The 25,405-nt window shown below is 34.8% G+C and overlaps 1 protein-coding gene across 1 annotated transcript in view; it reads left to right on the top strand.

The window, feature by feature from the left end:
* Positions 1-204: 204 nt before the first annotated feature.
* The window catches only part of LOC120628887 (calmodulin-A-like), a 97,596-nt gene continuing 72,395 nt past the window's right edge, over positions 205-25,405 (top strand). Inside the window, exons 1-2 of the mRNA XM_039897550.1 lie at positions 205-294; positions 18,246-18,287. Of these exons, the coding sequence (XP_039753484.1) occupies positions 205-294; positions 18,246-18,287 (132 nt within the window). The remainder of the gene's footprint in view (positions 295-18,245; positions 18,288-25,405) is intronic.

Here is a 25,405-nt window from a genome sequence, read left to right as displayed (position 1 = left end):
ATATTATAATAATTACCAACTGTCAATTAACAACGAATGGCAGGCAATAAATAAAACTTAGTAAATTAATTAAAGTAATAAAAAAATTAATCACGTATTCAATTAAAAGTCAATTTGAAAATTAAGTGTGTTCACAATCCGGCTAAAAGTGAAGTGATAAAAGTGTACTAAAGTGGGCCCCTGAAGTGTCATCAGGAATCCAAGATGGCGTTTGCGGCGGCGCGAATGATTTTAAAAGACAAGAGGCGAAAGGCGTCGAAGGAAGACTTTAGAGACCCAAGAAACAGAAGCAAGGTATAATATATATTTTTTTTAAATTGCGTTATTCTTTAAATTCAACTAAATATTTTTAAAGTAAAAATTACTATTGAAACGGAATCACGAATTACGTCTAGGTACTTTCACGTACGTAAGTTTTATTACGGAAATAGCAATTTTCGCATAATATTGATATGATATTGACGTTGTAGCTCTGTGGTATTAATAAAAAAAATTAAATAATGTAAAATCTGGGTTGTCGTTGTAATCTTCGGCGAATGAAGAATGCATGTGAAATATGTTGTAAACTGCGCTGTGTGCCCAGCTATATGGCTCCTTTTTACGTGTCATAATTTGATGTTGATTTTCGTCGCAAGTGATAAACTAATATCAGAAGTGGGATGTTCCGCAAGTGTCTTGTGTTTCTCATGGATAATATAAATGGATGGGCTCTCAACAACACAGGAAGTGCTGCGGAAGAAGATTATAAGAAGAAAGAACGAAGCGCGCAGATTCTTTTTTTGTATTGTGATGCATCCAAATCAGTTCATCAAGGGAGAAAAATACATTTTTATGAATGGATATGTAAAAATCTAGGGCTTCAAAAAAGGATCAGCAAGATCATATTGTACTAGCCAATAAACAAGTCAAAATAATATTTTGACTTGTTTATTGGCTGGCTACCTGGAGCCTTAGTACAAGATTTGTTCGTTCGCAATCGAGGAGACGTTTTCGCATATTAAACTCTGAACCGTTAAAGTAAAATGGGGCTAATATCTCTCGTTTTAGAGTCGCACGTCCTGTAATTTCAATTTTTCTTTTACAAATTTCTATCGAAAAACTTTGCCGAAGAATTCTAGGCAAATTTGAACTTGAAAATAATATGAAAAAGGTCCATTTTACTCTGTTGTTCAAGTATTTCGATACTCGAAAACGACTCCGTGATTACTAGTACTAAGCGTAGCTTATTTATAAAGTGAGCGTTCTGACCCTACCCTAAATCCGTCAAATTGTAGTACAGTTTTTTTACGGGATTCACTCTTATAGTAACGTAGAAAATGAATGTTTAGATGCTAGCACTATTTCGACTTATGAATAGGTAAATAGATGGTATATGAAAACAAATTATGTTTTATCAATGGTTTCATGATAGAGCTGCAAATGGTTGAGGGCTTTCCAACCGCGAAGATATATGATATAGTGCACTTATTTATATAAATTGTATGGGTTACAAATGTTTACGATCGGCCTCCTCATAATATCACACGATTTATTAATGTCCCAATGATGAGCACTGGCAAAATTGTAAAGATTAAAAACTCAGTATCACTAACAAGTAATAATTATCAGCGTGATCGGTCAGTACCTCTTTTCCTTCCCATCTATGTGATAGGAGGTCTGTGCCGGACATTGCTGGATTTAGCATGATAACTGAATGAGCCACATCAAACTGCGTACTTTGAGTTCTGTATTTGAATTTCATCGTCATCATCATTATATCAACTGAAAGACGTTCACTGCTAGGTATTTTATAGGGAGTTCCATATTCGACGGTTTTGTGCCACCGTCCCTACGACGAGCTTAATGACGTTTGGTGTGCACTTCGTTACGGATCGGAATATTGGGTGTCAAATTGATTTCGCAAACTGTGAGCGTCGCCTTAAATAGGTTCGGAAATTACTCCGTTAGTATCAAGATTTTAAATTGTAACGTCTCTGAGTTATATGCCCCGCTAGCGCCACTTCAGTTTCGCGGCTCGTCGAGCTATGTCGGTAACTCTGGTTCTTCTACGGATATCCTTTTATTATTTGATGCATGCAGAGATACTCCAAATCTATGTATTTAAAGGAAAAAGCATACAATTCTACAATAAACTACCAATTGACATCTTGGAGATGTCTCTTAAAAAGTTCAAAGTTTGTATTAAGCGTAAGCTTATAGAAAAGTCCTATTATAGTATAAAGGACTACGTAAACGATAAAAAAGCTTGGTTGTAAATTATTGCTCTAAACAGATTGCTCTTCTAATAATTTAAAATGACATTGTGAGATGGTGATAACAAAAAAAAACAGCCGGCTAAGTTTCTTGTGGGCTTCTTCTTAGACCAGGACGCGTTTGGAACCCTCGTAGCTTTAGTTTTAAGTTTACGAATGTGGTCATCGCCATCATCACACTACCGTGTAATTCTTATGTACGCATCAAAATTGCCACCTATGGGCCTACTTGAATAAAGATATTTTTGACTTTGATTTTGACTTCCCTTCGACCGCTGAATGACCCTGTGTGTTCTTATAATGCCCATAGTTGCTACCACATTTCCATACCACATCACTATACGCACTTTCCGGAGATTTTGGTCTTCGGGCATTCAGATGATATATGAAATAATATTGGGTGTTAAATTGATTTCGCAAACTGCGAGCATCGCCTTAAATAAGTTACGTTCGGAAATGGCTCCGTTAGTATCAAGATTTTAAAATGTAACGATGGATGATTGAGATTTGAGAAAGAGCCTTCAATTAGAAAATTGAATAATAATTCAGCAGTTTATACAAAGTATTCTGAAGTTGAGTTCATTAGTTCGTTCATTCGGAAATTGCTCATCAAGCTTAGTCACGTTTGTAAGTAAGTCCTACTATCACACCATCAATCCTTTTATTGCATTTTCTTCATATGTTTAAGCGAAAAATAATGTTAGTTACCTAATTCCATCATAACTAAATGCTTGAACCATTATCGTTAAACTCCTTGTATCATCTTGAGTGACTCCCTATATATATTTTTAAAAAATAAGATTTACATAAGGATTAATATTCTATGCCTAATAATGATGAATTAAAATCACCTTTTAATCATAATATGTAAATATTTTTTATTCTGACTTATTCAGAGTATATCTGAGGACTTTTTTCCACAAACCTCCATATTTCATTAGTTTATAATATTTACTGCCCATGAACTCAGTCGACGGAAGTGGACTTAAGATTTTATAGGCAGAAACTCGGTATCGCTTTTTTTTCTGTTTTGTTTTACATTAAATTCAGGCTGTAATATTATCTTATTCTAAATAAAATATATCCTGTTTTACTCGCTGATAATTCAGCTTTTTAAAGGTGAAAGATTTTTTTAAATATAGTGGTTTTTGAATTAATCCATTACATACAAACATTCGAAAAAAAAAACTTTCCAACAAGTACTCAGTTTTGGGGGGCTGAGTTCGAATCGCAGCACGCACCACTAGCTTTTCTAAGTAATTATCACTTGCTTCAACGGCAAAGGGCAACATCGAGTGGAAACCTGTCTGAGAGTTCCAATCCGCACTGGGCCAGCGTGGTGGGCCACGGCCCTTCTCATGTGTGAGATATGTATTATATTTAGTATCACATTATTTTCTATAATCCTGTTACTTTTCTGTGTAACAGCGTCCTTAGATTTACCTAACTTGGCCAAACCGTACTTCTTAGTATAAAGTTAACGAGATATACGTTTAACGAGCTTGCCTGAATCTTGAAGAGTTATTTAGGCTGCTTGTCGGGGCTCGTTTACTGAGTCGATGATAATGACTTTATAAATCGTATGCAAATGGGGAAATTGATACACATACACACACGCACACATGTTGTTATTATATTATATTATATTAACACTAATTATATAATTGCATCATTTAATTTATTTATGATGTAATTTACAGTATTTCTGATTTTTTATCATTTTTTTAAACTAATCATAATTTTGCTGCTTTTTTCACTTTCATTACTAAAATGGGAATAACCTGTGCTTCACTTTATTTCATTATTTTTATTTCTCTATTTAATTTAATGTATCGTCACTGGGGTTACAGCTTAAAATCGGTGGCATGCATGTACCTAAAATGCATGCACTTTTTAAAAGGAATGTGAGTAGGAGAAAACGCATTAATTTCAAGAAGGCTTATTTTATAAACGGAAAATCGGCTTCCGCCTGTTTTTCGTAGAATGAAATTTTGTAAGCAAACTTATTTAACAGAATTTGTTACAGATGAATTTGCGGGGACTGCTAGTAGTTATGTACATAACTATTAATTACTGATAAACATATTGATGTAAGGCCAGTTATAACCTATACAGTCAGAATAAGAAAGTTTTTAAGTTTAAGAATTAAGTGTTCCTTTTGTTTGTTTGCTATAAAGGTTTTCTATTTTCTATTTTCAGTCATTACCAAACCACCGATTTATGGGTTAAACTAACCACGCCAATAGTGCGTGAAGCATTTCCGCCACCCGGACATTACCGACCCCGGTTCGAAATAACGTTTATTTACACGCCCACTCCAAAGGGGTCACAAGCCTCTAACCACTTACTGACCTACATTCTTAACCCTTAAAGTGGAAAACCACGATCTTAGTTGATTGATTCCGTATCACATTAGTGCGTATAAAAACACGATGTGTAAATATCGGTGTCTTGTCAAAATCTAGTTCAGTTTTTATTTTATAATGGAACTTCTTTCAAATAGTCCGGCACTGAGTTTCATGCCCGGTGGTAATCAATTTGGTTGATAAGAAAATGTTGCCAGTTCTGTCAAATATACAAATATCTAAACAGACCATAAAGCCTGCACGTAAAATGTAATAAAATAGTACTACACACAAATAATGTATCATCACATCAACGGGGAGGCCGGAAAACGGGGTGTTATGCGTCTAATAATATTAACTAATATTATAAATGCCAAAGTATTGGATAGAAGCAGGCGTTTCTTTGCGGAATTTCATGATATTTCAAACCAAACAGATCTTTGGCAATTTACTTACTCTCAACGCACGTTTTGCTCCAACAACGAGCATCCTCAGGAGATGACGACTTTACAATGAATAATTGTTACTTGAGTAACATTTATTTTCTTTTTTGCTACTGAAAAGCTACGCAGATAATTTAGAAAAGTTACAGGTGCGTGCTGAGGTTCGAACTCGGCCCTCCGGAAGCAAAGCCGAGGTCCCACCCACTAAGCTATCATCGCTTCGATGAGCAGAGTGCAAGGTCTAAATTCTTAATCCTTCTCTCACAATATAAGAGAATTGAATGCTGGTAGACTGGGGATGCCGATAAAATGCTTGAGCTATTTTTTTAATCTGTGCAAACATTCTGCCCTCCCCTCTTAACTTCCAGGCAACATGGCAGCCGGAAGTGCGGCCCGTATCGTCGGAAATTGGTTTACGCGTAGTACCCTCGTATATACGGTTTAATGATACGGCTCGGACATCGATGAATTGCATGAAACCTTCTTGGAAATAATACTTTTTTTATTATCATTATATTCTATTAAAGCCACATCAATCAAACTACTGCAGCTTTATGTGAGGTTACCGCATTATTAGCTGAAGCACCGTGTTTTAGTTATCATCTTTAATAACCCATGAAAATTAAGACAAATTGTTAAGATTGATTGATTGAGATAATCTTATACTAAAAATTCCTTCCCATAGTACTTCTTTCTATTCTAAATCCTTTTCAGTTGAAGCTGTTCGGCTATGGAACTCTCTCCCCTTTCAAATTAGGCGCGCGCAGTCACTAACGATTTTCAAAAGATTCCTAAAAAACATTTTATGCCACCCTAATTAGTCATTTTTTTTTTTTGTTTCGGAGTCACTTTTCTTTGTGTTGTTGGCTTGTACTTTGTATGATATAGTAATTGATATATATATTTATTTTTAATTTGTTAACTGCTCTGCTCTTGTGTACAACCTAACCCTTAAGTCTGTGTTTTTTTCCTTTCCTTGATTGGGTTGCCTGGCAGAGATCGCTTTTTAGCGATAAGGCCGCCCATTGTACCTGTGTTTTATTGTGTTGTTTTTGTTTATAATTTAATTTCTGTTAGGTGTACAATAAAGTGTATTTTCATTTTCAAGATTGTAAAATCAACATCTCCTGAGGATGCTCCGGTTTCGGAGCCAAACGTGCGTAGAGGGTACATTGCCGAAGATCTGTTTGGTGTGGAGTATAAGGATTGAAGAAATTATAAATTACACCATACAGATTCTCCTGCTTTCGCGGAGTATAACAAATTAGGCTTAATTTTCATAATATATCATGGATTTCCGCAAAGTGACGCCTGCTTCCATCCACACCCATTAACGGCCCACTATAGGGCACAGAACAGAATAAGGAGTGGTTAGTTGTCCACCACGCTGGCCGTTGAGAACATTATTGAGAACTCTTAGACATACAAAGTTCCTAACAACGTTTTCCTTCACCGTTTTAGGTATGATGATTATACATTTACTTTCATATACATTTATCTACTCCCTAAGACTGTATTTACTGCGAAAGTAATTTTTCTGCTAGTCTTTATTATTAAACTAAATTAAAATCTCTGGATGGCAGATTGAATTTATTAGTAGGTACTATTTAATAGTAGGTACGATTTTCATGAAATTTAGTATACAGGGGGTTTTGGGGGCGATAAATCGATCTAGCTAGGATTCATTTATATTGGAATCTCGGAATCATTTATATTGGACATACGACTATTTTTTAAGTCATTCATCCTTCTACTCTACTACTACTCTTAAAATAAGGGTCCGCTTGTATAACTTTATTCAAATAGGCACATAGATGGCACTTTTGATGCGTACAGTACATGTAAAATATGACATAGAAGTGAGTTGATTGCGATAACTAAATTCGACAACTTAAAACTAAAGCTACAAGGGTTCCAAACGCGCCCTGGTCTAAGAAGAAGCCCACAACAAACTTAGACGGTTGTTTTTTTTGATTGTTATCACCATCTCACATTGTCATTTAAAACTATTAAAGAAGCAACCTGGTTAAAGCAATAAATTACACCCAAGCAGTTTTATCGTTGACGTATTCCTTAATACTATAACAGGTCTTTAACAACAACGTTTTTTGGCTTATCTAGGAATGAATTATCTGCCTTCACCTGCAAACAAACAATTCAAAATCCCCTCAAAGGCACGTATTCACACGCTCTCTGATTGAATTTTGAGTCGTTTTATTATATCACGTCACGCTCACACCCGGTTTTACGGAAAATGAAAAATGGTGGAAACCGTTGGGGACTGAAAAGCGCGACTTTTCATTTCACTGGATTCTGGTTCACGCTACGCCGGATTTTCGAACGAATTGAAGTGGGTGGAAATTTATTTTAGTCCTAACTAGGATTTGTCGGTGGATTTACTTGTTTACGATGGTTTTTATATATTACTATACTAGCTGTTGCCCGCGACTTCGTCTGCGTTTGATTCTGTTTTTGATGTGGCATCAAAATTAGTTGTAGATCTAAAAAAAATTAAAGTATGTAATAGCGCTAAGCCTTAAATGAGGGGTTTGCTGCTGTCCGCTGAGGAGTTCTGTCCTCTATATCCAACCACAGTTTTGGCAAAATTAAACACATATTATAACCTTTATAGTACAAAAAATATTATTTAAATCGGTTATAATTTGTCGGAGTTATGGTGTAAAATCGTCAAACACTCATCCGCTCTCCCGAAGGAACCGAGGATTAAAAGTATCCTATATTAGTTATAACACTTCCAAGAATATGTGCACAAAGTTTCATGAGGATCGTTTAAGTAGTTTTTGCGTGAAAGCGTAACAAACAAACTTACATTGCAATTTATAATAGTAGTATGGATAGGGATTACGCGCGTTGCCTGGATCGTTGGTTTTCCTAGTAGCTGGGACTTCGGAAGGACGGAGTTCGGTCCCTGGCGCGTACATGCCAGTTATTTATTATTGTGTACAAATACTCTTCTGTATAATAAGTCTATCCTTTTGTTTTGTATTTCAGTATAAAAATAAGCAAAATAATTCAATGTTAAGTGCGTTTTATAAGCTACTAGGCTGTTGCCCGCTTTTCATCCACGTTTTGTCCGTCTGTTTGTTTTCTTGGGGTAAAATGCTACAAACCGTTCTTTTAACTAACTCTATTTCGAAAATCAATCAATCATTTCGAAGGACAATAAACAAACACATTTCCGCAGTTATAATAGTAGTCAGGATTTTTATACAACGTGTAAATAAAACCGAAATCATATTCAGAGACTTATCTGTGAAACCGAAACTCTTCTAGTTTATTGAGTAAACCACGAAGATAGTATTACCTATTCAGTAGAAAAACAATCATTTAAATCGGTTAAAATTTCACGGTTATTTATGATGTAAGTTATTTATGATGTAAAATCGTCAAACACTTTCATCTCCTCTCCAAAACAAACTGAGCTGAATTTCAGGATAAAAAGTATTCTATATCCTACCACGTAGTATGAACTCAAATCGTGCAAAGTTTTATTTGAATAATTCGTTCAGTACTTAGTTTCAGCGTTATGCGCGGCCCAGATACAGACAGACAGACCGACAGAGAGACAGACACGATTGAAAAAAACTGTTTTGGGTTCACCGGACAGTGAAAATCAAAGTCCTCAAAAAAAAATTTTGAAATATCTTCAATGCACAGAATTTGATCCAATACAGTTTCATTATAAGTATATGTCTAATAATATTCAATTTGTCGTTTGTATGTTAATACCATGTGCATGTTTCTTGGTGTACGTAAAATAATTTATATTTACTTTCTTTGTATCAATTCCAGTTTACCCGATCAGTTTATGACCTGGCTCATTCACGTCCTGACCTGTTAGTGCTTACAATTTCAGCTCTAGTTACAAACTGTGTTTATTCAAAAACCAGCTCTCATAGCTACAGAATAAAGCTGGTTTTACACAACAACGCTGCGAGTTTCGGAAACAGTTTGAAGCTGACTTATACGATCGTTTCATTCGCATGGCTTAGCTAAGCTTTCTTCTGGTGGATCGGGGACCAACGTAGCAAAGCTTTTGATATTGGTACGCTCTAAACTGGTTTATATAAGAACTGCCTCGTTAATCTACTAGTAAGAACCCTTAAAGCTAACCTTAATTTATCTGATTTATGTATATCTCAAACTTGAGCATCCTCAGGAGATGTCGACTTTTCAATGAATAATTTTTAATTTAAAAATTGATCATTTTCAATTTAAAGTTGTTAAATTAATCTAAATTTTTAAAATATATCCAAAGTTGTCTATTTCAGGGTTCTACAAGATAAGTTTTTTTAAACCAAATTAATTACCGCATGAAGGTCTATCTAATTTTTTGTTCATAGGCTATAATTCATTTTCAAAAAAGTTGAAAGTCCTTAAGTAAATTGTAATAATGTAACCAATAATTGTCCTTTAAAATTCAACACTTGGCGTGCGCGAGAAAACCATTGATTATACATAAAAATGATTTATGACACAAAACCAAAGTAGGTGTAGGCTTATTTAAATAAATAGTTTTATCATAAAGATATTTATGTAGCAGTACCTACTTATTTACCCTTATCGGATATGAAATGTAGAAGTTATCGCGAGTTTTAAAAATGACTAGACTATATTATTATATATATATTAATATTGCTTTTTAACAAAATGAAATGTCGCAAAAATATTTTATAAATAATCCTACATTACTGATATGAAATGAGTAAAAAAACATGTCAAAGTAAGAGCTTCCGGCAGATTTGAGGAAAATCCACGGGGAGAGCCGAGATTGGAAATTTCAAGTCATTTGGGCGGAGCAAATGTGATTTCGTAAAAACGTATTCATAACTTTTGCACAAAGTGATATTTTGATAAAGATTTATGTCATCCTCGGATAACTTCGTTTCCTTCAATGAATATTCTTTATGAATATATTTTATAAGTAAAAGAACTAAATCTAAAGTAAATATGATATTTACTTTAGATTTAGTTCTTTATTGCTGGGATATTGCACCTACATACTCGTGATATATTGGCCTTGCAATTTTATTAACGACTCCTTAACACTAAACTTATTTAATAGCATTCAAAATTCGAATCTAAACTGTAATCAAAAACTAAAATGTAATCGAAAACTTGGTAAGTTTTGCACATTTTATATAATTGAAAGCAATATAATAATTATTATTTTTGCTTCAATATTTTTTGTGACGTACGACGTCAATGGTTATTTACATTATCTATTTATCTTTGACTTGGTTATAATTTATATATGTACTATACTATTGTATTTAAAATACCTATTTTTGTCCAGTATTTATACAAATTCAAAATTCAAAAACGGTTTTATTCATGTAGACCTTTCACACTTCATACATATATTATTACCATTATTGGGAGTTGATGGTGATAACTACATTCCTAAACTTAAGTAAACTTAAAACGAAATCTAGGAGGTTGTTAAAAGCGCCCTGGTCTAAGAAGAGCCAACAAAAACTTAGCCGGGGTTTTTTTTTTGTTATCAACATCTCTCAGTCAAATTAAAACTTAGATATGAAGTTAGGGCAATAATTCATACCCAGGCCCATTTTATCATACATGTAATCCTAATATTAAATTAAGATTTCCCGTGAATGAATTACTAATTTTATGTAACCCTGTAAACTGGCGTAGGAGATTATTTTTACACCTGGTATTATATTTGTTACAGTCCACTTTCTTTTTAAATTTTGGTATATTTTATGTACATAAACGAAGTTTTCAAATACTTATTGATTAATTGATGATTGACTTTTTATCAGTTTTAATAATGAAAACTCTAAATTCTAGAAATGCACGGTAGCCATTCGTTACATTTTGAGTTCGCGTTACACGTCAGTAATGAAAAACACGTCAGTTATGAGGGGTTATTGGATATTAATTGAATGTTTATGTTATGTACGCATCAGAAGTACCATTTATGCGCCTGTTTAAAAGTAATGGACTATGGCCTTAACCTTTCCTGTTTCTGAGGGGAGACTCGTTCCCTGAGCCGGCTGTTAATGGCTTGACAATCATGATGATAACACTTACATAGTTGGTTTTGGTACAATCCGTTATTTTTAACACTTGCCTTATCTATATTGTTATACTAAATTGAATAGAGCTTTCCATTTCACATTTCACTTCAAAAGTTCATACCCCTTGAATATAGAGTGAAATACGAATTTGCATCACAATAGTGTCGCTCGCGTTGAAATCCGGCTTCGAAATAATATTATGATATTAGCCAGAACATGGAACTGCTATTTTACGCTGGATTTACGTTAGAGTGACGTATTGCATCGGGATGCCGATCAAACTCATACATTTTATATGAATTCGTGCACAATGGACATCAATGTATCACGCCAGACGACTGTGCACGACGTTACCATATAAATATAATGTAAGTATGTATGTACCATGTAAAATAAGTGTCTGTAATCTAAGAAGAAGAAAAAATATTTTTAACAAAAAAGCCGATTTCTGATATGACTTGTTGAACTAACTAGTTTCTTAGAAGTTGTACTTCTCTTGGCGCGTTAGGGAAAAATGGGATTAAATTTTAACGGTGTGCGCGCACACCGTCACTTAAAACCGACACCCTGAAGTTAGTTATAAGGTTTAACAGCGACACTTTCAATTGTCAAAGTCTGCGCGCTCATTCCGGTGATTTAATGGATACATTGTTCAAAAATCTCAAATTTTACTATTGAGTTTTTGTGTTGAGAAACTTGGTTGTCCGATTATGAGATAAATAGAAAATGCGTTATTACCAAATTTTCAACGTATTATTATTGCCATTTTTCTATTGTTAGTGTCGTATTTGAAAGGCTAAGTAGTTTTAGAATAAGGCGTTTTAGAATAAAATTTTTGAAAAGATTGTTGTCTTGTGACGCCAAAGAACTGTTACTTCTAACGCGTGTACACAAGCACAAACACGTTTTTTTTGTTTAAATGAACCTTGAATACTATGAACAGCCTACTATATATGTTATGATTGCTTAAACTATACAAATTTATGCGATAGCAGGCGGTTGATTTTTGAAGAGTTCCGTTGTCTGTCTCCAAAAGACTTCATCAGATCTATAAATTTTACCATTTTGAAATAAAAACCTTTGGAATAAAAAAAAAAATTGTTAACCCGTCTATAAATGACATTTATTAATGAGTTATTCCCGAACACACAAATAAGAAGCAGCTCTTCTTTTTTATGGATATTGGAAAAATAAAAAAGTTGAAAATGAATGGGCTCGCGCCATACAAAACACAATTTCTGGTGTTTTTTTTATAGACTGTCTAAGTCTAGCAAGAAACAGTAAATATAAAAAAAGAGTTAACTAGAGGGTCACCATAGAAGACCGGAGTTTTTTTTTGTGTTATCGCTCAATGAGAATAATGTTAATACTAATAATGTAGAGTTTCGTATTGAACCTAGACAGCGGTACATTTTATTTGAAAGTCCTACTCTCAAAAGCTTTTCCTATTAGCCTCTTGAAAACTTTTGATTTGCAAGTTCAACTCGCATTTAACCAGTTTTTATGTGGACATAGCTAAAAAGGCTAAAAGCTATGTTAAATAGGAGTCAAATACCTAGTATTATCTACACGCTTGTAAATTGTATTGTATTGTACTTGAATTTTCTAGAACTACACAGTATGCCGATTAAAATTTAAATAAGTTTTGTATGTGTGTTACATGAATTCACAGAATGAAGGACATACAGACACCGTGTACACGTCTAATATTGAAGCATCAGAAACCAGTCTACTTTAGCAGTGTTTCTCAAACAGGCGGTTAGTCACTTCATTCCAAAGTTTGTGAGCTAGCAACTTCCCGCGGACGTTTACACTATTTTTGGACACAATGCAATAATGGTTGAATGAGATTTATGTATGTTTTTAATTCTGTCGTATTATTATTGTATTAGAAAAAATAATAAAATAAAACAAATAAAAAAATTGTCTTGAAGTTTTCATTCACGCCTAACATTTTCAGGTATTCCACCCGATCATTTGGGTGCCTAGTGTGAGATTTTCTATCTTCGTTTACTCATATGATCGCGTCAAAGTTAACTACGAATTGTATGGAATCGAAATAGCGCCATCTAGTGACAATAGGTATTATTTACGAGCGTTTATAACCACATTTGTGCTGACATCAGCTGCAACATTCACTACAACACCTTCAGACATGTGGAGATTATCTAAGTTATTATTAAGTACTCCACTAATCGATTATTTTGTTTGATATTCATTTGAGAGAGTCAGAAGCACTGATAGCATTATTCATGTTTGTAAGAGAGCAGACAAGATGGAATGTGTTTCAAAATATAAAAACTATATCTCCTAACATAATCATGGCAATTTGACATTAACTGTACTTCTACTAAAGGTTTTGGTATATTAAAGAGTGCATTATTTTAACTTAGATGATCTCTTATAACCTAAATGTTGTAACTATATAATCGATGTTGCAGATTGTCTTGGCAAATGCTTTAAATGTTAATGCTTTAACTACGTGTCTGTGTTTCTGTACAGCCTCCACACAGTTTTAGGCGCAGGAATGGATATCTTGGGTGTTTTGATATGACCATCGTCGTTTCATACAGCGACTGTATAGGTGGAAATACTTCAGTGCACTGGAATATTATTTCGGCTTACACGAAAGCATTTCAAGAACTCTTTACAGTTGATAATATTGGTTGCACTTTTAGTTTCAAATGTATTTATATTTTTCATTTTGTTTCCTTATTTTTTTGCTACAATCAAGATGGTTCATTTCTTTTACATTTTAAATACATTTTTAATTTAATTATATCTCGTAGGTTCGAATCCTGTCGGTTCCGAAATTTTTGTATGCATTTTATAATTTATACAATTAATTATATTATATTTTCTAAATAAATAATTTTATTATTGCGTATTTAATTGTATTTAAATGAATAAATATGACATTGATCACGTTTTGCAATGGTTACTTTTATTGCATTGGGTACTTACAACATTATGTTTTATTATATCTGTAAAGAGTTACTTGGTATTTCAGACTTTTACTTCGCTTAAATCTGGCGATTTGATTAAACTATTCACTTTCCAAAACTATTTATTTATTTATACGAAAAATATAAATGCTTGCCTATATGAATATTTGTTGTTGTTTGTTGCTGTATCTGAAAACATATCGGTTATATTTTAAGTTGTAACCAGAGTACCTACTCTAACCTCAACCTCTGCAAGATTTTATGCTTCGAAATAATTAGATTGAAAGATACATAATCTAGAAGTGAATTGGAAATATTAAACTAGAACAAATTAATCAAGATTTTATAAACTCTTGATATTTCAAGTACAGCTTCAAATTCTATATTGCATTTTTTAAAGACATTTGATAACTGTTATATGTGTACCAGACTGACAAGGTAGATATGCTGCACTATTTTATCTCTTCTTTCCTCAACTATGCACCTTACTGCACACTCTTATGCTGTTTTGGTAAAATGGTCACAAGAAAATACACACAAACACTGTCACATAAATAAACTCATGTCAAAGTTCTAGATAGATAAAAAATGGGGCACTTTCTTTCAAACATCGCTCATGGTTTTGACGTTTAAAAAAAAAAAAAGTATTTTATGCCAGGGAAGGTTTGTCTATAATCACTTAGCTGAGCAGACGGGTTGGTAAATAGCATTGGATAGCAGCACAAAGTACGTTGCTACCCGTAGTCGCGCCGTGTGCAACGTGGTTGTGGCAACACATTAAAAGTGCTATTTATTAGGTAAATTTTAAATTTTGTTGCTTATTAGGTAAATTTTGGACCTACCAATGCATAAGTTTAAAGAATGTGTTAAAACACATTTATTACAGCGAGGTTATTATACAATTGATAAGTTTCTTAATGACAAGGTTGCTTGGAAGCATCCGCCTCCGCTTTCATCTCCCAAAGATAGAAAAATGAATGTTAAAATGTAAAATGTAAATTTTTGATGTTGGAAAAGAGCAACTGCTGAGTTTCTTGCCGGCTTCTTCTCGGTAGAATCTGCCTTCCGAACCGGTGGTACAGTCACTACACACGGACAGACTTAACGTTTCAAAAGTGCTTGTATTAGGCCTACTTGAAATAAATGAATTTTGAATTTTGAATTTTTTGAATTATCTATGTGCCTATTTGAATAAAGAAATATTTGACAACTGTTGTGTAAACTGCGTTAAAATATGCGAAAATTTGTGAGATGAAGTTGATAGAAATGTGAGTATAGTAAATGTGAAAACTCCTCTGTTTCTTCGGCTCAATATGCCTTTTACCAATCTTGAAGAAATTTTTATTCCACTATAAGTTACTGGACGGACTCCACTACTCACCTGGACGCAGTCTGAGATGGTAGCGGGCTAACCCGTTAGGTAGTATGGTAGTCGTACCCCTAATCGGTGTTTACGCGACATCGCACCGGAACACTAAATCGATAAGAGGCACGTCTTTGTCTGTAGGGTGGTTACCAGCCACGGCCAAAGTTTGCCACCAGAATAGACCAGAAAAAAATCAGAAACAATAAATTCCTAAATTGGGGCAATTTCGCCGGGAATCGTACCCGGGACTTCGTAATTAAATTCACAGCGCTGACCCTTGCGTTTGTTTATTTATTATTATGCAAATTTATTGTTAATTTACCAATCTTGCAGAAAGTATTGTTTTGGTTTTGGCATAATTTTACATCCAACCGCCCGTCTGACTTCAACCCTTCTTAGAAGATTTTGTTGGTAAAATAACCGCTATCTTTCAGTTCAAAGGTGTAAGGTTCAATGAATGCAAGTGAAAAGTGGTAGAAGAATTCAATAAGGGTCATGCGTTGACCATATTTAATTACAAGTGAAACGTAGGGGTAGCAGAGCTTTATTACCCCATTTGCAAGTATAATGACCTCAGATAGGACAGCGTTAATATCCGAGCACTGTAATTATCCAATAATTTCAGCTCTGTGGCACTGTTGTCAAGCATTAGTCTGGGAAATTCGGCGTCAGTTGGAAATTTCATTAGCGGACGGGCTCACAACCGTACATATATTTTATAGTATATACCTATAAGTGCACCGCTTATTGATCTCCGTGGTGCAGTAGTGATTGCTGTGTTTTAAAATGGGTAGGTTGGATTTCCGGAAATTTAATAAAATAAAAGAGCAAATTGGGAATTTATTATTTCTGAATTTTTTTGGTCTGGTGCGGTTGGAAGCGTCGACGGCGGCTAGTTATCTAAAAGAATGTACTCCCAAGAAATTAAACGTTTCGATACTATGCCGAGTAACCAATGGTATTGGGTTTATTTGGGGTCTGTTACCATCTTACACACGAAGTTCATAATCACTAAAATCCAAATCTTCAGATGACAGGATTAAGTTGTGCTTTATAAGAAAATGAAAAGAGCACGAATGAAATGAAATGATATTAAAATGAAATGAAGTGAAAACTACTACCTACCTACTAGATTCGATCTATCGTCGTAAGAATTTGGTTTATTAAATAATTTCGGGCGTCAAACTCCATTAGCACTTTTCACCAGTATGACAGTCAAAGGCTAACTTGTAGTGGAATAAAAAAAAGGCCAGATCTACGTCCATAGAAGTCGTCTACGTCTACGTCTTCGATTATTTTATCATATTCCACACACTAAAAGCCCTTGACTGATAATGCAGACAAAGATGGTATGGTTAGGGTACGGCAGTTATTTATTTATATTTACCTCTAATCGGTTCCTAAGCGACCTTGTGTGCGACAATTGTGTGTGTGTGTGCGCGTATGTGTGTCTGTGTGTGTGTCTGTGTATATGTGTGTATTTCTATGTGTTTGTATATGCGTGTGTTTTAGTTTTTCTTTGAAAGGTGAATTAGCCGGGAGTGTTGTATGATGAAAATCCATACTTACACAAATTTAAAAACCGAGATGGCTGCCACCAGAATACGTTGGATTTTAAGTCCGCAATAGTAGCCAGTAGAAAACGGAAAGACCGCCAAATAGGGCAAAAATACTTTGGTGGTGGTATTAAAGGATAGTTTTATTATGATGTCATTTTTTACGTTCTTAACATATTTCCTCAGATGTTTTTATCAAACTATCGTGAATCATGTCATTTTAATAACGTTTCAACAGACATACAAACAGCACACAATATTTTACTGAAACATATATTTGACATTTTTATTGACTGCGTTTAAGAGTCTAGGGTAGAAAGATAAATAAATTATGAATTATAAATAACCGATACGTTAAATGTAAAGTAGAAAATTACTAACGAAGAATTTTTAGAACCATTATATTGAAGGACTTAAAATGCCATCACTTATAAAAATCCCCAAGATACCCACTTCAAAGCAAACGACGCTTGCGAGATATGAAGCTATCGAAAAATGTCCAACCTCATTTATCAAAGTAATCCTATTACGCGATTTTCATTTTAAAATTTTATACGGGACTTTGAGTAAATTGAGAATTGCTCCAATCAATTACGATGTATTTCAAACTTCGATAAAATGATTTGTAATAGAATTAGTTAACATTATGAGTTAAACAAAGAACAATATAAAAATTGTATACACTTGTACATTAAGAGTTATTTTTTTGTCTATGGTTCCCATACTTTGAAAGCAAATGACGAAATTTTATAAATTTCCAACCTCATTTATTGGAATTTGGAGTAATCCTATTAAGAGATAAATTTGAAATGTTATACAGACTTTAGGGGTAAATTGAGGTTATTTTGACCAAATAATCATAATGTTGTATGAATCATTTAATGCGTAATATTTGCGAATATAATGTTCTACAAACAACATAATGTCATCGAAATGTATACATGTACTTTTGTTATTAAAAAGCAGATAGTAAACTACAACTTTTCCAAAGACATCACTTTATCTAGAACGAAACTAATTCGTAGGTGAGAAAAAAAGACACTTAAAAATGTATGTCATCGATTTTTTAGTTAACCTAAGCTTAAATCCAAAACAATAAAACTAAACATCGTTATTTGAACTAGGTGTACACATTTTAAAAGTTAAACCTGGACTAGGTTTACGACATTGTTCCTTGTGACCATTTTGCCATATAACAGCACTATGTACAGCATGTCAATCTTCTTGGTCGTATATTGCTATGCTTGGTGTATAGGATCAAACTTTCTTCTTGCAGGCCCGGAGCGCAAGCACCAGTAGCTTTAGGAGTGTTAGTCAGGTAATGACAGTACGTAATGCTTGATCACGCCTGGCCATTTACATCGGTGATTTTTTAATTTGTTTCGGTCGGCAATGATTTTTGTTCGGTTAACTGAACTTCGGCAATGTTACCAACCAACATCTGTGCTCACAAATTTCTTATCCAATCCAAATTGACAGGTCCTATGGTGGTACCGACGTTTTTACTATGTTCTTTGTGGAAAAGGACTTTGTTTAAACCTGTCACTTTAGTTTTGATGTAAGATTTGTGCACTATTTTTCTCCCATATAATCATAAAATCGGTATCAAGTGTTATCATAAATTCGAAGTTTTAAAATAAAACGAACTTTCCCAAAAAAATAATAGTGAGAAACTGTTAGTGTTTATTTTTTAGTTATTGTAGAAACTCATTTGTTATGTTTCTCTTGTACTACATAGAAAAATTTAGTCAGGTAACAGGGCCTGTTCGGATTACGCATAATTGTATAGAAGAGCAGATAACGTATTTTGACAACTTCTCACGAAATTGACAGATAAATGTAAAACTGGGTGTCATTTTTGATATCCCAAAAATTTACTTTTGGGGATCTATGCCACTAAAGTAAGTTTTAAATATAAAAAACGTTACATCAGCTTTATCATTAATCTGTCATTAAACTCCATATTATTTTGATTTTCGTTTGTTTGGTTGGTATGTCCTATCCACTTTTATAACTACGAAGAAACTTAAATCATTGCCAATTATCTTAACTTATGTCACGAGTCATTTGCTATTTTACAGTAGTTTGATTAGCAGTAGAGGCATCATATCACCTGCTGTAGAAAAATCAACATTTGTAAGGTAAGCTATTGGAATATAAGAAAACACGAAAACAATTATATCTACAATTAGAATCTCTATTATTTTGGATTTTTTTTATTTTATTTTATTATGTATGTATTATATATTATGTGGGTATACACGATGTATCAAAAACATTATTCATATGAAAAACATTATTTTTATGACACTGCAGTCACAAAAAAGGGGAGACGCGGGTTCGAATCCCGCGGTTGTGCAATATTTGCTATAAATTTATTTTAAATCCTAAATATTCTCTCTTATGGTTGGTATGGAGACACTGGGCAAGGAGGCGACGGCCGACCAGCTCAATGGCGTGATGGCGTGATGGCGTGCATATATAAGGGCAGCAAGGAAAACCTACATGCTACTCACCAGCAATAGATAGATATGGCGTGCTAATAAAGAGGCCTTAGCTGCTGCTTATTTGCTGAATTTCTTACCAGCTCTTCTCGGTGGAATCTGCCTTCCGAACCGGTGGTAGAGTCACTACAAAAAGACTGACTTGACGTTTCAAAAGTCCTTGTAAACTGGGCCTACTTGAAATAAATGAATCTTGAATTTTTAGCCCAGTCATGGACTTTATTAGGCTGGCGATAATGAACGATTTACCTATAAACCATAAAAAATAACTTATTGTAACAAACCGATACAAATGTATAGTTTTTATTCCACAGTACTCATTAGACATTATTTTAAGCTTAAAACTTTAAAATTCAATGGTTAACTACTACCGCAGATTTAATTTAGTCTGTATACCAAATTCACTACATCTCCTCATTAGTTGTCGTACGAGACGACTAAGGGAATATAACGGAACTATGCAGTAAGGGACTTAATTGGGCTGGCGATAATAAACGATTTACCTATAAACTAAAAAAAAAAACTTAAGGTAACAAACCGATAAAAATGTATAATTTTGATTCCACAGTTCTCATTAGACGTTATTTTAAGCTTAAAACTTTAAAATTCAATGGTTAACTACTACCGCAGATTAATTTTAGTCTGTATACCGAATTCACTACCTCTCCTCATTGGCTGTCGTACGAGACGACCAAGGGATTATAACGGAGAACGGGCAACAACGTGCTCTGTGCTACTACTACGATCTACTGCGATCACCAACATGTCTGCCTAGCGTCGTGATTACAGGAAAAACTCCTCACTGGGAGCGGCCTTTAGTTCAGCAGTGGACTGTTATAGGCTATTAATTAATGATGAAATAAGTATGGTTTAAGCTATTGTTATTTGACGGCCGACTGGTGCAATGGGCAGCCCTGCTTTCTGAGTCCATGAGGCCGTGGGTTCGATTCCCACAACTGGAACATGTTTTTTTATAATTTTTATTAGTGTTTTTACCTAAACTTGGAGGAATTATCAATTTTATAAATTTAAAGGTATTTCAGGCCGCGATTGCCAGAGAGTCGCATGTTCAAATCCTGTCGGTTCCGAAAATTTTTATATGCATTTTAAATTTATAAAAATGGAACATGTTTGTGTGATGAACATGAATGTTTTTCAGTGCCTGTTTAATTTAATAATGTAAGTATTTATGTATATCATTCATAAAAATATTCATCAGACATCTTAGTACCCATAACACAAGCAACGCTTAGTTTGGGGCTAGATGGCAATGTGTGTATTGGCGTAGTATTTTTTTTCTGATAAGATAGAACTTTCATTTCCAAATAGCGCGATATACACAACTCTTAGGAACTCCGTGTTGAGATTGCAGCTAAGGGGCCACTTGTATTGGAATAAAAAGTCAGAAAAAGGGTCAAAAATAACATATCTTTTTTCCGCTGTTAAGCAGTCTATAGATTAAGTAATAGCATATCTTTTTTTTTTTTATTTAACTTCGAGTTCGCTCTTGACTGCAATCTCACCTGGTTGTAAGTGATGATGCAGTCTAAGATGGTAGCGTGCTAACGTGTTAGGGAGTATGGTAGTCGTATCCCTAATCGGTTTCTACGCGACATCGCACCAGAACACAAAATCGCTTAGCGGCACGTCTTTATCGGTAGGGTAAGCTCAGCGCCAGGAAGGTCCACAAATATGTTTTTTTTAAGCTCACGTCGGAAAACTCAGCATCTTAACAGCTGGAGATAAATACCTTTTTATTGATTCGGTGGCCACGGAATAAAAACTCCCTCATAGCGTTAAATGGGTCAAGGAAATGTGAAGAGATTATTTCAATCCCCCCTACGGAAAATGGCCTTGCTTCTGATAAATTGCGTAGTGTTTCCCATTAGCCATTGTTATTTTAATCACGTTAGTAAATCTCGGAATAGCATCCTAACCTATTAGTATTGTAAATGCGAAAAGAGTTTATTAGCGCATTGCGGAGCCCTGGGGATTATAAGTTGGAGGTCCCGGGTTTGATTCCCGTTCCCGAAATTTGGAATTTTATAATTTCTGGACTTTCTCTGGGGAGGCTTTGACCCAGTGGCGTGCGTATAGGATATGCACTGTGTATGCAGATGATAAAAAATGAAGAAAATCTCCAGTATGAGTTATAAATACCGTCAAGGTAGGCTTTTTATAACTCTTACAATGCCTATCCTTAAGTTTTTTGAACTTTCACTGGAGATTTTTTTCATTGTATATCGTCTGCATACCCTGTGCATACCCTCTATGCACGCCACTGTTTTGACCCTCGCTACCACACTATTTAGCAAGAAATTTAGCGTACCGGTACGATGCCGAGAAAAATTGGTTTAGATATAACTGCTATACTCCTAACAGGCTAGCCCGCTACCATGCTAAATTGCATCATCACTTACAATCACGGGAGATTGCGGTCAAAGACTTGCTTCTTGTGGTAAAATTTTTTTTTTGTTGTTTTCACTTGTTGTTACGTTTTGTTATACCTACGTAAAAACTTGTCTAATTTTCTTGAAGGTCGTAACAAAATGCTGATTTCAGAGCTATTTTATTTATGTTAACGTTCTAAACCCCGTTTTTCAATTCATGGGATATATTTCAAAGAAACTTTTTCTTACAAGACCACCTACCAATAAAAACCTACCTTTGAGATTTTCATGTCTCTTACTAATAATAATAGGACTCTGTATACCTCATATCGACTTAATAAAAACTAGACTTAGTTATTCTCAGTAATCATCAAAATCAGACAAATTAAAAAAAAAAAACCTTTTTCACAATTCTTGACCTCAAAAACTCGTAATCGACATTTGTGCATGCCAACCTAGACCAGTCAAGCCATGGCAGTCAAGCGCTAGGCTATAAATTAAAAAAAATGGATAGCCCACCAATCCGTGTTGTAGTAGACTGGGGTCTGGGTCTAAGTTCTAAATCTCTCTCTCCTATAAAAGCGAAGCCCGTCTAACCCTGGTACATTTAATAGCCTGAGGTTAGAGATAAGAGCCAAAACTACGGTCTATAAAATAAGTATGTAATGTAAGATCTAAAGAAGTCAAAATCAAGTCAAAGTCAAAGTAAAATTCTTTATTAAAGTATGCCCATCACAGATGTACTTACGATTCGTCTATTACATGAAAAATGTGTTCATGGTAGTGAAATTATGGCGATAACCATATTCGTTAACTTAAACTTACGAGGGTTCTAAACGCACTCAGATCTAAGAGGAAGCGAACAATAAACTTAGCCGGGTGTGCTTTTTTGATATCACCATCTTACATTTGCGACGTCGTTAGCATTCATCATCATCATATAAACTCATTACCACTCACTACAGTTCACGGGTCTCCTGCCACAATGAGAAGGGGTTACGGCCGTAGTTCACCACGCAGTCTTGGACTTCACACGCCTTTGAGAACATTATGGAGAACTCTCAGGCATGCAGATTTCCTCACGATTGTTGTTGATATTTTAGTTGCTTAAAACGTATATAACTTAGACACGTTAACATTAATCCTCGTATAAACATCTGCTGGATCTACGGGTACGTTATGTAGAGCGAGTGGTTATGCAAACAGCGTCCTGTGACCTACAAACCTATTTCATCCATAATCTTTCGTCGTCGACTCAGACACTCGACTCTACTAACCGATAGAAACATATAAAAATAATTTTCATCATTATAACTTCAATCGATTGACGTGCACTGCTGGACTTAGGTCTTTAGATGGCAGTTAAAAAATCCACGGTTCTGGGCTACTTGTCTCCAGCGGCTTCCAGCGACTCGCTTGATGTCGTTTGTCCACCTCGTTGGGGGCCGACCAACGCAAGCGGGTGCGCGGTTGCCATTCGAGCAACTTGGAACCCCAACGACCATCGGTTCTTCGAGCTATGTGCCCCGTCCATTGCCACTTCAGCTTCGCGACTGTCAGCTAAATCGATAATTCAGTTCTGCTAGGGATTTGATCACATTGAGATTCTCGAAGCATAGCCCTCTCCATCACCCGCTTAGTGACTCTTTTTATGGGGCCGATAATAAGCGGCCACTTTTGTGTCAGTCTGTAGTGACTGTTATGGCCATTTCTAGTTCTAGTTTTTCGATCTTAGTTCAAAGGTTCCAGGAATATTTTTTTGAGATATCCGTGCCGTCCAGGTAAAAGCTTAAATAAAAATAAAAACAAACTTCTCAGTGGAGTAAACTACATCCCCAACTCACAAATCAACTTCATTCACAATTTCGAAGCTTAAGTGAAAAGTTCCATCTTTCAACGTCTATACAACCCGGTGGCTTCAGATTACGCGCGATTCGAAAAACTTTTTCAATCCTCTAGCGAAAAATAAAAACCGTTTGAATTCCTATAATTAATTTTCAGCCAACTTCGGAAAATCGTTATTCAATAAAATCAATCAAAGACGTATTGTTTTTGGCAATATAAAACCATATCTTGGATGGAAGCAGGCATTAATTCTGTACTGTGTGTTATTTAATCCTAGGACTCCTTCTTATCTTAAGGAGAAGTTTAAATTTCTTGGAGTGCAGTCTGAACTTAGATCGAGTCGTGCGCTGACTTTGAGCATGCCGTTCCACAAAACGAAGTTTTATAAGCATTCGTTCAATGTCAAAGCTACTGAATTGTGGAATGCACTCCCATTGATCATAAGACAGTCGAAATCATTGGGCATATTTAAAAATGCTGTTAAGGCTCATTATCTCGCTCAGTAAAGACGACTATTATTATTTATTTATCTACTCAAACTCATATTTAAGTATTTATAGTATATTAAGATATGTATTAGTATATTTATTTTTTTATATTTATCAATAGTATTTTTTATTTTTTTTTATTTGTGTAGTCTGGTATGTATTAGTATGTAGATATTTGTATGTATGTACTAAATAGTGTACCCCACCTATTTGTTTTCTTTTTAGTTTTCCTAATCCTAAGGTTGCCTGGCAGAGATCGCTAATTAGCGATAAGGCCGCCTTTTGTATCCTGCTTCATTCTTCATGTGTTTGTTCGTTTTTTGTCTTGTTTCTTTCTTTGAATGGTGTACAAATAAAGAGTATAAATAAATGAATTTGCAGTATTCCATTATATATTACGAAAATGAAGCTCATTTTGCTATAGGTACTCCCCGAAGCGAAAAAGCATCTGTATGGTTAATTTATAATTTCTTCAATATTTATAATCCACACCATAAAGATCTTCAGCAATGTAGACGTAGTCTTAAGGATTACTAACGTCAAAATCTTACAAACAGTAAAAGCACATTTTTTTTCTTCTGAGATTACCGCATTGGTTCGCTCTTTCTCTTAATTTTTCTTTAAATATTTTCCAAACGAGATTTTGGTTGGAATTCTGATGCTGGGAAAAGACCAGAGAAATTACAAGTTAGAGCAACCACGCTGCTTGTTAATATTATATCATTCTCAGCATTGTTTTGGGGAACGATCAGGGAACACATTATGAGGAAACCTGCACGCCTGAGAGTTCACCATAACGTTCTCAAAGTAGGGTGTAGTCTACCAATCCACACTTGGCCAGCGTGGTTTACTATACGGCCTTAAACCTACAAGTTGTTAAGAAGAAGGGTTTGGGCCGTATAGTCCCCGAGAGAAGACCCGTGCCCTGTAGTGATCCGGTAATGGGCTGATATTGATAAAAGAACCAGAGGCATCCTAATAAGATAAGATGAGTTTTAGAGCATAGACTCATCTGCTCTATTTCCTAACATCAGGTTTGCACCAAGAATCGTATAACAGAATATGAGCTAGAATTGAGAAAACAACTGAAAAGCTCGTGATCTTTAGTCGAAAATGCCGAACACTGAACCACTAAACAACAGGCAGTTGAAGGTAACGACTTCATGCGGTAAGTCAAAATCGCATGTTTGCGTTGCCTTCTCGTTTGAT

This window comes from Pararge aegeria, chromosome 13 (assembly GCF_905163445.1).
Source record: "Pararge aegeria chromosome 13, ilParAegt1.1, whole genome shotgun sequence".
Taxonomy (NCBI): domain Eukaryota; kingdom Metazoa; phylum Arthropoda; class Insecta; order Lepidoptera; family Nymphalidae; genus Pararge; species Pararge aegeria.
This window is presented reverse-complemented; position numbering and strand designations above follow the sequence as displayed.